This window comes from Vanellus vanellus (assembly GCF_965231255.1).
Source record: "Vanellus vanellus genome assembly, chromosome: 1".
NCBI lineage: Eukaryota > Metazoa > Chordata > Aves > Charadriiformes > Charadriidae > Vanellus > Vanellus vanellus.
This window is the reverse complement of record NC_138905.1, coordinates 188,785,267-188,798,506: the sequence shown is the minus strand read 5'-3', so window position 1 is coordinate 188,798,506 and position 13,240 is coordinate 188,785,267. Positions and strand designations below refer to the sequence as shown.

Genomic DNA, 13,240 nt, shown 5'->3' with positions numbered 1-13,240 from the left:
GAAGTGCTTTTCAAGTACGAGTCTTCAGACCTATCTTGTTTTAGTATCTTTCTTTAATGTCTTTGGCACAAAAGTAGGAGAGAGCTGATGAAACTTGCTGACAAGACAAAACTTGAAAGCATCATCTGTATAGAACACGATGAGGATACTGTGCAGTAAAAATGGGATGACCTTGAGGAACTGCACTAATAGAAATGAGACAAAATTCATTCTGACAAAGTGAATGATTATAATGATGCCTTTATTAGTTTTGTAAATCTAGAGGTCTTCTTCCTTCTCTTGGCTGTTGTAAGAGAATTTGGGGTGCACGGTGCATGCCATTGTCTGCCTTGACCTTGGAAATAAGTTCTTTCTTTGCTATGCTATACAAGGTAATTTGTGTATACACAAATTATTTTATACACAACTGTGTATAAAAACAGATACCAGGTGGGAGACAGAGGAATTTGAACTGACTCCGACCCAGATTTGGTTTTGTGGTCAAGGTGATATTGGTCCCACGTTTGTTTTGAACCTACCTTTGCAAGTTGGTGTAATGCCCTGTATTCCCACCACCATGTGCAGTCGTGTGGCCAGACACGCTCTTTGTGAGTTCCTACATACTAGCTGCTTCTTGCCTGTAAGCAGTTCCTGGAAGACATGCTTCTGTCCCAAGAGGACCACAAAGCTGTTTGTTGAAGAGAGTGAAATCTGAAAACCGAGATTTGGTGTGTGGTGTCTATGCAGAATGTGTGCAGGCTGGCTACGTGACTGGGGACATGGTGGCAAACCCGCAGTGACTGAGTGAGGGGAGTCTTAACTTCTCCTGGTCCCACTGCATTTAAAAACTTTCCTGGGAAAGAGGCAAATTAAGAGGGGGGGGGGGGGGAGGGGCAAGAAAAAGCTGAAAGAATTCAAGGAGGTTATATGAGCTCTTCAGTCACTGTCTAGCTGCCACTTAGAAAGACCCCTGGAGACTGACACACATGCTCTATGTTCAGTGCCTCTGAAAAGAGGTAAGGTGCGAAGATTATTAGATCTTATAATTCCCACAGGAACAAACTTGGAACAGAAGAGAGCTCAAGGAAGGAGAAAAAAATATAAGTGGCATCTCTAATTTCACAACTGTAGGTACTCATTAAGGTAAAAAAGTATCCTATGTTATTTTCTCAGAGTGATTTTAAGAGACTACACATCTAGTCCAAACCACCAGAGAATTCTTAAAGCTGAGGTTTCCTAACACTCATGCTTTCCATAGGGAAATAAGTATTCTGGATTTCAACTCTGTAATACTTGACTGGCAAACTTTCAGGTACCATAGAGAGATGAGAGCAATGAAGGATGCAAGTTCCACCCTCCTCCACAAACAACGAGTGTAGCAACAAAGCATGCCTGATAAATGTAATGGCCTCTCTTTTTATCATATTATATAAAGGCAGTCATGACATACTCTTGACTTCAGTGAAATATGCAACAAATTACAGCCAAGCAAACTTGAATGAATTAAACCTGGCTGAAAGGCTATAGGTAATGGCTAATAATGATCAGTAAAATACTTGTTTAGAGACGATGTCCAGCAGTACATACAGAAAAGTATAGTGAACACAAGTGTTAAATGTTGCCAATAAAAAGCTAGAAAGAAAGAAAGATGAAGCATCCAAAAGGTTTCAAAACTTGTTTAGTAGCGATTTTATTTCCTAGACTCGGGGAGGAGCCACTCTAGAATAACAGCTGTATGCTTATTGCTGCTGCAGACCTGTTGCTTGTATACTGTATGGCCAGTCCTTCTTGAGAGCTTAATCTCATGGAGTTATTTCTGTGCATAGAAATGTTTTCATGCTTAGGGGATTGGTCTTCCATTCACTGAACCTCACAAAGGCACCTAAAGAGTAGTTACCTTCCATTAGTAAGTGGAGAAAGCTACTTTTAGTGAAGTGTGATCCCCCCTGAAAGATCTAGTATAGCTATCTTACGTTTCAGGCACCTCAAGTAGCACAGATCAGTCTGGCTGTTTCTGTAGAATTTAACCGTCACATCGTGGGGAACTTCTTACAAAATCAGTGGGTGAAAATACAGCCCTCATCCTCAAAATGAGTTGGGGGCTGCTGCTGTTTTTCCAACAACCGATGGAATGAAGTATTGGCTTTCCCAAAGCAAGAAAATACTTTGGAAAATAGTAGAGCAGGATGATATAATCAAAACCACTGCCTCCATCCCTTAAGACCTATTACCACTTTGTGTTGTTGGCTTTTTGGCTTTTGTTTGTTTGTTTGTTTTTGTGTTGTGGGTTTTGTTGGTTTTTTGTTTGTTTTTTAATTGAAGGCTGAACATTATGGCCAGAGCTTTAGATGTTCTCAAAAGAGAGCCTGTGCCTTGGAAAGGGCACCTTCTGCTACCTGGATAAGAGTAAGAGGTCTGTGGGAAAAGGCTTTGATTTCCATTTCAGAAAGGTGTTTCTTCCTCGAGCCCCAAGACATTACTTAGAAGATATTCAAATGATAGCATCCTATTAGAGCTGGCAGAGACTGCAAGCTCCTAAATTTGACAAAAGAGAAACTTTCTGGCAATAAAATTTCTGACTCTGTGTGACAAACCAAGCAAAGGTGGGGATAGCTGGATCTGAAAATGAAGACTCATCTGCGAAGCGTGACTGATTTTCTGAAAATGGAATAGTTCCTCAGTAAACTCATTGTATACTGTAGGAAATATTTGCTGGCAGAGTGGATGATACAGTGGATGCTCTATAAATAACAAGCTACTGCATTTGACGGATGGATAAAATGATCAAAAAGGTCTCCTGTCTGTTTTCTTTAATGTCAGACAGCTACTGTAATTATGAAAAATTTCCTGTATATGCATACATCCAATGTGTTATATTGCTCTGTTCTGAAATGACTGGCATTTGAACTTAAAATGCTCATGCAAAATGCAATTTATACTTTTTTTTTTTTTAAGGTGGAAAGGAATCAGAGGCTCAAGCAAGGCAAAAACAACAAATGATGCTCATGCAATCTAAATACCAACAAAAGGTCAGGAAGAATAAATTTGTTTGTTTATTTTAAGAACTCAAAAAAAAAGCGCTTTTTGTGAAGTGTTTTATATGTCTATAAAATAAGCTCATAGCTGCTTGAAAACAGAAAGTCATGAAACCTGAAGGAAGCAGCAGAAAACTAGAAACAAATGTTCTGCACCAAAGAAAATGAGAAATCTGTCTATAAATATGTAGCAACACATATCACAGATCATATCTAAAATGATAACCAGTACAGTTGTAAAGCGACTTATACGCCTCGCTCTATCTTCCGGAATGTACATTTTGACTAATTGATCAATGTACCACCTCATTCAGTGCTTATACAGAAATGTTGTTCCTGTTATAAAAGGTATAAATGCTTGTATGTTATCAATCAGCTGTGTGATTCCTTGCATGGATGCCCATTTATCAGTCCTAGATTTCTCAGCCTTCATAAAGGCATACAAGTATCTAAAGGGTGGGTATTGTATTGGCATACAAGTATCTAAAGGGTGGGTTGAAGGAGGATGGAGCCAGGCTCTTTTCAATGGTTCCCAGTGACAGGACGAGGGGCAATGGGCACAAGTTAGAACACAGGAAGTTCCGTTCAAATACACGGAAACAGTTCTTTACGGTGAGGGTGACAGAGCACTGGAACAGGCTGCCCGGGGAGGTTGTGGAGTCCCCTTCCCTGGAGATTTTCAAGACCCGCCTGGATGCAGTCCTGAGTAATGTGCTCTGGGCAATCCTGCTTTAGCAGGGGAGTTGGACTAGATGATCTCTAGAGGTCCCTTCCAACTCTGATAATTCTGTGATTCTGTGATTCTGTGATAAAGCCAATATTGGAGTAGCTGGTGCACAGCCTGCTTTATTCAGTTCATCATTTTAAGAAAAAAGAAATCTGGAAATTTTCCCCAAACACACTTTAGGTTTGAAAGATGTACAGTACAGGAATCAAGTCAAGTTACCTTATGTGTGCTTTGTATACGTACATATGTAAAATAATTTTCTATGTTTATGTCATACAGCACAAGAGGGAAGAATATGTAAAAGCAAAAAAGGCAGCTGAAGAAGCTGAAATCCTGAAAAAGAAAGCAATTCAGAGAGAAAAGGTAAGCACAGTTATTGAAGAGTTGGAGCCATATAACAAAGTTCATGTCTTGATGCTTGATTTTGTTGAGCTACATGGAACAGTCTAATGAAATGAAATCGTAGCTCCAAATTGCATCAAGGAGTTAAGAAAACCAGTCATCCTCCTGTTTGTAGCTGACTGAAACGTGTCTCACCTGATGTTCTTTGGGGCTTGAGCGTTCCTTTGGCTCTTCAGGAACTCCAGCCTTTCAGTTGCATCCATCCTGAAGAGTTAGCAGAAAGGGAGAAGAGTGGGGTCAGGATTAATGTTGTGTATACAGGTTATATAGTTCACTTTGGCATGAGCTTTCTCTGTAAGATCGGATTGTGGCAGATGGCACAAAGACCTTACAGAAATCCATAATTGCCTGCTGTACACATGGGAAGAATACAAGAAAATCTAGCCTGTCGTGGTGGAAAAGGCATCCAAATCATAAAAAGGTCAGTGAAAATTCAGATGCCACTCCAGCTTCTCTGGGGGGGGCACACCTAGATGCATTGCTAATATGTAAGATCACTTTTCCTTCTAGTATTGGCCATGTATCGGCACTAATGATAGCTCATTTTCGAATCTTCAGTTTTATTTTGCATTTGCTCGTTTTATCTAGTAATTTTCACAATGCATCTTCTCATCCTGAGTGCTGCATAAACCTTTGTAAAAGTTCATTCATGTCTCCATGGTGGAAACCAAGTAGCACTCGGTTGAGAATGTAGCGTGAAATTTAAATGAAAAAAGAAAAGAGGGGCAGCATGACACTGATGTGCACAGTAGTAATGAGAGAAAGGAAGTTTTCAGGTTTGCAAGTTTTGTCTGCACAACAGTAAAAAGGATCTTCTGCACAGAAGCTGAATGCTGACAATTAAGAAATCATCACTGCTGGATGGCATACAAGGACATACATAAATAAAAACAGCCTTACTTGCCTCTAGGTAAGGGTTAGTCTGCTCCCAGTCTTTCAGTGGTTAGTGTTAGTTTTTGGGGATAAGCCCATACACGGTGGCTTACAGGGGCGATAGATATTATCATGTGAAAATGTCATTAACAGTTACCAGCTCATGTATGACTCCAGAAGCAGCGATGATAGCAACGGTAGGAAGGGGATTCATTATATTTTATTCACCTATTAAATATATGTTGTTTGCCCATGGGCATTGGACAAGAAAAATGTTGCAAGACTGCTATATTTTATAGTTACACCTAGAAAATATATCGATGTATCAGTTTTGTTTTCATTCTCTTTCATTTCCTTACCTTCACTCCCACAGATTATAAAATCTTTATAGGTGTTGTAGATAGTAAAACTGTAACTATCAGTTTCTTCTAAAGGAGAATACAACATGATGGCAAACATCTTTGCAAACAGACTGTTTAATTTGAATAAATAAACATATACCCACAAAGCAAACAAACAAAACAGAGGAGCATGAAAGGGAACCCTTAATTTGAATTTGTTTATTTGGGTTGTCTTCCACAATAGTGATTGAGCTGATGAAGATTTCTGCTTGGAAGATGTTTATATATTAAAAATTCAACTCTGTGTTTAAGAAAAGCATGCTGGAAAGCCACTAAAAGGTGTTGATTTGACTATCTCACTCTGCTTGCAGATGAAAGGCTCCCAAGAGCTAAGAATGATAGGAAAGGGATCCTAAAGAACTGGTACTGTACAACCAACGCTGGGCCCTGGTTACCCCAGGAGAGGAACTACTATTTTTTTTTTTAAGCGATAAATTTGTAGACAACCGCACCTACAGGGCATCAACTGAGAGCATATCTTTCTGCAAATTCACAAGCCGCCTTTTCTTGCTGGCCAGTCCTTCTTTTGCTCAAGGTTATTATTCATTCAATAAAAACCAAATTGTCTGACAGTCTGAAAGGAGATAATGGCTAGCCAGCTTTATCAGCAGGAGCCCTGAAACTTTCACAGCTGGAGAGCTACTTTGTCATCACATGTGGATGGTAAAGCCCTACAGACTGGTGCGCGATGACTAGAATGGGTGATGGTACTCAGCTCAGTTCTTCCTTGGTTGTGAGGATGATGTACCGTAAGCCAGTGCTGCTTATGGACATAGGTTCTGTTTGTGTTAGTGCTTCAATGCTGGTTTTGCAGAGAAAAGCAGTATGCACTCTTCTGTTATCTTTGTGACCAAGAGAAAACTGGGTGTCTGCCAAAGCAGAACCCAAATGTGGAAGGTCTGCCTCACCACCTGTATGAGTCCACCTGCCCCTGTCTCTGTCATTCTTTAATTAACCATGAGGGTAGGTACTGGAATGCCAATGCTCTTGCCATCTACTCTGTCTCTCTCCAGCTCCCAGAGAGAAAAATAGTGGATCTTTCCCCCTCATTCTGTGTTCCACAGGACCAGTTTATGTGAACTGGTACTTGAGTCTGAGTCTCCATGTGGAGCAGTGAACAGGATTTGGGATCCTGTGTGCTCCATGTTAGGCAGTTTGTCTTGGGACAGCTTTGATTTGTTCATGGAGTAACCCTGGGCTGCATGAGTTTGGCTGTTCTTCTGAGCTAGTGATCTCTGAGTGCTCACTGAAATAATTCTAAAGAGGCTTTGTAATATTAGCAGGGGAGTCCCTATTTCTGTATTTGTCTCTAGTGCTGAGATGTGTGTCTGATCTGCAGAAAGTTTGGGAGCACCTGGGAAGTAGCATTATTCTTATTTGCTTATTAGCAGCAAGCATCTGCAGTTGGGTATCTTTTGTGCAGCCCTTCACATCACAGATTTTGACCAGACCGAACCATAACTTCTTTTGTGTCTTTTGGGTGAAAGGGCTGTCAAAGTTCCCAATAAAATAAACAAGGGTCTGATATTTGGCTTCTTGGTTGTTTTTTTCTTCAGCTTTCTGCATTTGTACTGTACACAAAATAGCATAACTTCAATGCACAGGATATTCCTGTTTCTTGTTATTCAACCTCTGTTCCTGTTACCCTGCCTTTAGCCTTTCCCTGTATATTCTAAATCTTGACTAAATATTAAAACATCAAAAAGATTTTAAGCAAAAAGGCTCAGTGTAATTCTACTGTGTAAAACTTTCTTTTGCTCTTACATTGCATAGTAACAGTCCTGCCATCTTTAGAAACTGTCCTATTTAGAATAAGCCGTAATTTCATTTTATTCTTTATCAAATCATGTGCTCTTTAATTTGACTGTGTTAATCAGCATGAATGGCCTTTTTCGGGAATTTGTTAAAACCAGGCACTTTACAGACCTTCTGCTAATGCTTTTCAACATGTTTACCTTCAATATCACAGCTGTTCCACTCTTGGCTTTGTTTTTGAAGACCGTGCCAAATATAGAGTGCTTTGGCAATGTCTATTGATAGATTGTCATTAGTTAGAGAATGTCCCGGTCCCATTGTCTGTCATTTGTAAGTGTCCTAAGCAGGGGTCCCAGGGTAAATTTCCAGAGTAGAAAATACTCACACCAGCCACAAGTAAATAATTTCAATATGCTGGAGTTTTCTTCAGGTGCCATTCTGGTGGTAGAATAGCTGTAGGATGTTTCCTTCCTTTTTGTCTAAGGGGAGGCAGCGGTGATATTGAAGGATTGTACTTATCAAAGTTAATATCACTGTGTTGTTCTAGCTAGGAGCTAGACCACAGCAACTCCAGTGAGCTTTGGATTTGAACTTTCGGGAGCCTTGCAATATGAGGGTGGATCCCATGTCAAATGCTTTTTCAGAGGTGAAGGCATCAGCTTGCAGTGTTGAGCAGCGGTGGGGAAAAGCCTGGGAGCTATTACTGGTGTCTTGAGGGTATCAATGTCCCCTTTGACAATAATAGATGCTATCAGATTTCCTTCCTTCCTCTTTCCTTTTTTTCCCTGTAAATTTGCAAGTTGCACAGATGGGTGGGAGTCTTTTCCCTAAAAAAATCATCTATCTCTGCGTGGATGGGTAAGAAGCAAACAAGATATCCCTTGCACACTACCAAAATTTACCTATACTGTGGGGTGATATCCCTTACTTTAGTTTGATTATTTTTTTTTAATTGCATCAGTACTTCATACATTCTACCACTGTCTCAGCATGTCAAATAACTGAGCAACGGGACATCTTATTCAGAGATTCATCTTTCTCCTTTTGTTTATTTTCCCATTGCCTTTTTCCGAATATGAACTTCTAAGTCATTTGCCTTCCAACAGTTTATATTGCTACACAACATAGTGGCTCTTTTCCTATCTGCAGACATCTGACAGGATTTTTTTTCTTAATCCAATACATGCCAAGGAGGAATTTGCACTTGTTTTGCAAATCTCTTCCAGACGGTTGTTCTTTATCCAATTAAAAAATCCTACCCCAAAATCCTGAAATCACTGAAGGCAAAGTAATTGAGTAACTGCCAGTAGAACTGTAATTTTTCTGTAATGTTATTGATTGCAGGACAGGAAGTAAATGATGGCATGGGGGGGTTAGAGCCCTGTTCTTAAGACCACTTTCCCCCTTACACACCCACCCACCCTGTTCTACCTGGCCTTGCACAATACCTCCACCCAGGTACACTGCCCTCTCCCTGATTTGGAGCTCTGACCAAACGTGCTGTTCCCACCTACAGCTCTCTTATAATCTCCGCAAGGTATTGTCTGAAATTTCCAGGGCACTTCATTTAGAGCGATGTCTGGTTGCTGGGTTACCAAACGATTACTTTTTTTCAATTTGAGGGTGGGCGATGAGCAGTGTGACAGTCCGAGGTTGCAGTTTGCTCAACATGCAAGTCGGTGTGATCCTTGGGTGGGAGCTCTTGCTGGAGCATCCCCCCACCAACTGCAGTGTGGGGGCTCGTGCTCGAAATATAGCAGGGCTGAAATCCCGGTTTGGCACTTCTGATTTGTGCTTTTAATACATTCAACTGCCTTTTGACTGCCCTTCCCACTGGACCTACTTACAGCCTGCGTGTCAAAAAAGAAATTTGACTGGCCTCCTTTTGACTGGAATTTAGCTTGAGCTACATATTGCTGTTGCAGCAAGTTCTCTAGTTTCTGCTTTATTTTAATGTTTTAGTCTACTTGCTTTTGGGGTGTGGGGCAGCTTAGGTGACCCTTCCACTGGAAATTCTACGCAATTTTATATTAAAGAACGTAATCACTTGTGTGGTATCCAGATTTCCAGAGAAGTTTTGTGTGTCAAGGTTTTGGCTGATTCTTGTGCTGGTATCCGAGGCAGAATAACTCTGGTTAAGTACAAATGTCTCCCACTTTCATCTGTTCAACTGGCCAGCACCTAATGCTCCTGAAGGCCATAGGCCTATGTGCAGAGCTACATGTACTCGTACCACTGAACTTCCAGTACTACAAGAGTATCATCTGCTTTGGTCCAGTGGTTCACGTCTTCTGCTTCTTACTAGGACCAACCTTGCATCAGTTATACCGAGAGATGGCTCCAACAGCGCTGTGGCATGAGAACTATGAAGGCTCACGAGGCCCTTTGTGAGGACAGATCGGTGTGCCAGGAGCACAGGGTGGTTTTCTATTTCAGACTGGTCTCTTGACGAGGAACTGTTTGGTCATGTCTGAATACTTTTAAATTTGAGATTGGGTCACTTCTGCATCCAACTGCTGCTATAGTTCTCTTAAAAACTAGGATACTTGAATTGAAATAATCAATGTTTGGTTTCTGGCTTACCAGAAATCTCAAGTATGTTTTCTTGTTTTTAATGCTATAGGCGGAGAGACTTGAAGTTAAAAAAAGGCAGCAAGAAGTGCAAAGAAGAGAGTTGTTCTGTGAAGATCAATATTAGTAAGTAAAATTTGAAATTTACTACCTGTTTTGGGGTTTGGTTTGTTTTTGGTTTTCTTTTTTTTATTTGTTTGCTTTTGTCTAGTTTGGTGCTCGGGAAAGGTTTGGCTTCTGTTGCTGTTTTTCCACGTTTTGACTTGAAACTTTTGACTTCAGGGCTAGAGGCAATGGGCACAAACTGAAACACAGGGGGCTCCTCCTGAACATCGGGAAACACTTTTTTTACTGTGAGGGTGACTGAGCATGGGCACGGGTTGCCCGGGGAGGTTGTGGAGTCTCCATCCGTAGAGATATTCCAAAGTTCTGGGCTCTAGGTGGCCCTGCCCAGCAGGGGTTTGTACAAGGTGACCTCCAGAGGTCCCTTCCCACCTCAATCACTCTGTGATTCTGTGAAATATTCCAAGCCTCCTCCATACCTTATTCAGTGAGAAAATTGGTTCAGTAGATCTCTCTTAGCTTCTCAAAACATACACTTTGAAATGGAAACTGTGAATTTTAGGAGTTTGTGCTTTCTTTCTCTAATGGAATCAGTACGTGATCATTCAATCTAAGACTAATTATTGAAACGGGTTCTAAATTACATCTCCACCCATTTATTTTAGTGACTAGTAAAGAAATTTAACCCACATGGAAATAATGACAACTTCCTATATTTAGTACAGTCCTACAGCTTAAATGTAGAGACCTGCTGTGTAGACCTGTTTCTCAAGAATACGTCCTTAATGTCAGATTTAGATATGGTTTAACTCCTGACATAATTAATTCCATTGGCAGTAAAGTTCCTGCCTTGCAAGCTTATTCTACCCTATTTATTTATTTTTAACTGATCCAAACCAATTCTATCACATAATTAACACACAATGCTGTTTAGTCACCTTTACCTTTTTTATCTTTGGCTCATGAAATTACTCACCTGTGTTCTTAGCATGATTAATTGCTCTTTCCTCCTCTGTGACCTTTAAAGGAGTCACTTTTGTACTACGCTAGTAACTTCAGTTCCTTCAGCATAGACTCTGTTCTTGAATGTGTAGACATTTAGTGCTTTCTCACTGATCTCAGCCTTTCTTGTCTTTTTCCTTTTATTTCTTCCCATTTGGCCCAGGTACAGCTCTTTCCTTAAATACATTGCCAATGTTTGTCTCTAGGTATTGGTATTTTGCCTGATGTTTATCTTCTGTTTGTCCTGGTGTAGATTTCTCACAAGCTCCCCCCTCCCATTCCTCAGGATTTCTGAAGACCCTGCACAGCTTTACATCCCTGTCTGTTTCTGACAGACTACACAACTTCATGCTCTTTGAATTTAACAACAACCTCATTGGATCTTTTCGGTGCAGGGTTCTCAGTTATGGGACTTGCTTTTTCCTGCGGGGATTGTCAGAGTTCTTATCTTCCCATTTAATCTGATTGTTTAAGTCTTATTCAGTTATGAAGAGAGACATATCTCTTCCTTTCCCTCACCTTCCTTGTCTGTACCTTTTTTTACTTAGGGTGAAATGAATTCTGCTGATGAGAGCTTTTTCCATTAAAAACAAGCTTGGTTCTGTCAAAAGCAGGCCAAAACCCTCTGAAACACCTTCATGTGGGCAGCCAGTTAGTCTCCAGGTGGTGTGGGATCTCAGTCTGCCTGCACACAGAGAAGGAGGCTGGCTGGCAGCCGTTCTGCCCACTAATTTAGGAAACCAAACTGACTGATGCAACTGAAGGTAAAGATGGACTATCAAGCTCCATTGCTTGAGATTATGTTCGACCATCAGACGATTATTTGTATGTACTATGTATTGAACATACACTAGGAGATACTGTAGATACTGTACCTGGAGTACAGTATCACCTACAGTGAAGGCAATTTTGGTTAAGCAAAAAACTCCCATGCTGTACAGAGTGACACTAGTGCCTTTCCTGGTCTGAAGGAGTCCTCTGGTAGGCAGAGGAAGAGGACTCTTTACCACTGGATGTTACTGGGTTTGCATTTCTAAGATACATTGGCATTATGGAGGACAACATCCAGGAGTAATGGAAAGATACTGTGCGACATCTCAGATCTTTTAAAGTAACTACATTGAAGTACTGCCGGTTATTAGAGACATGCTCGCATAGACGTGCTTGGTATTTAGATGTGCTTTTGCCTACTATGCAAAAAAGAGTGACTCATTACTTCCATCATCTAAGACCCCATGTCTAGAGGCGAAGAGAACAAATATGAGGTTGTGCTCCTTTCCTTGCTTTCTCTGCTGGAGTATTTTGATCTCCTCCTCTGCTTGCTGGGAGAGCAGGGAAGGAAGGTCATGCACTGCACATAAAGCAGTGACCTCTGCAAAGTGATGGCCTGTGGAGCCATATCAAAAGATAAGCTGCCTTGTTAGTCTGTCCTCTGTAAGCATCTGTAGCTGCCACATCACAATTTTCCTGGGGAGATCAATGCCTGCCAGCAGTCTCATTAGCTGTGAAACCTTTTAAAATTGATCACCACCTCTAGCTATATCAGCCTCCATGGGGTACAACCCAATCAGTACCTCCCCCGTATAAAGTGCCGCTTCTATTTGGTAAGGAAAGGCACTTAAGATTCTCATGTTATTAGCATACTCTGACAATAAAGTATGATGCTGCCCAGAAGTTCGTTGTTTTGATTAAATTCCTGTCATGATTAAAAACAAGAACTTCTCACTGAAATCCCTTTTCCAAGGGTGTAATGTGAAGTAAGTGAATGCCAAAAGGAAAAATTTTCTGCAACCGTGTCCGCTGTCTGCAGAATATAGTTATTTCCTATCTCTTGAAAGCCTTGTTAGCTTCCTTGTGTATAACCGGACCTTGAAAGTCAGCTGTATCTTTTATCATAGTTGCTTGAGTATGTATTTATGTCTTGTGAGAGTGAGGTCTAGACACGCGTGCAGAGTGCTGTGGAAAAGTCTGCAAGCTTCTCTCTTTTGGGATCAGCAGCTTCTCTTTTGGGATCAGCAGCTCGTTTACCCAGGTGGACTCAAGCTCTATTAGGTGACTAAAGTGGGCAAAACTCACAAGGTATCTCCTGAAGTCGCTGTGTATAAAAAGCCTGAAGAGCACACGGGAGCAGACTTTGGGCTGGGGAAGTTGCTGCATGGCAGGATTGCTATGTTTTGTACTAACAGAGGAGAAGCAATTGAGGGATTTATTTGTGATAACATCGTTGTGGTTCTGCCTCTGCAGATGCCAGATCTAGAAACTAAGGGACTACATGTGCAGTCTTCTACTGAAAACTACTTACACATGAAATGGAGTCCTCCCTTCTGAGTAATGATGTTTTGGATGCATTTTACATTGATGGCCTGTGGTAGAGGCTGTGTTTCTGCCAGAGTGCATTAAAAAGTAATGAATGCTTTGCAATTGCTAATCCT

General features: G+C 40.9%; 1 protein-coding gene across 1 annotated transcript in view; it reads left to right on the top strand.

Annotated features, from left to right (window-relative positions):
- The window catches only part of EPSTI1 (epithelial stromal interaction 1), a gene marked incomplete at its 5' end in the record, with an annotated part of 52,038 nt that overhangs the window by 16,185 nt on the left and 22,613 nt on the right, over positions 1–13,240 (top strand). The window contains 3 exons of the mRNA XM_082492775.1: positions 2,935–3,008; positions 4,021–4,104; positions 9,796–9,869. Coding sequence (XP_082348901.1) covers positions 2,935–3,008; positions 4,021–4,104; positions 9,796–9,869 — 232 coding nt within the window. The remainder of the gene's footprint in view (positions 1–2,934; positions 3,009–4,020; positions 4,105–9,795; positions 9,870–13,240) is intronic.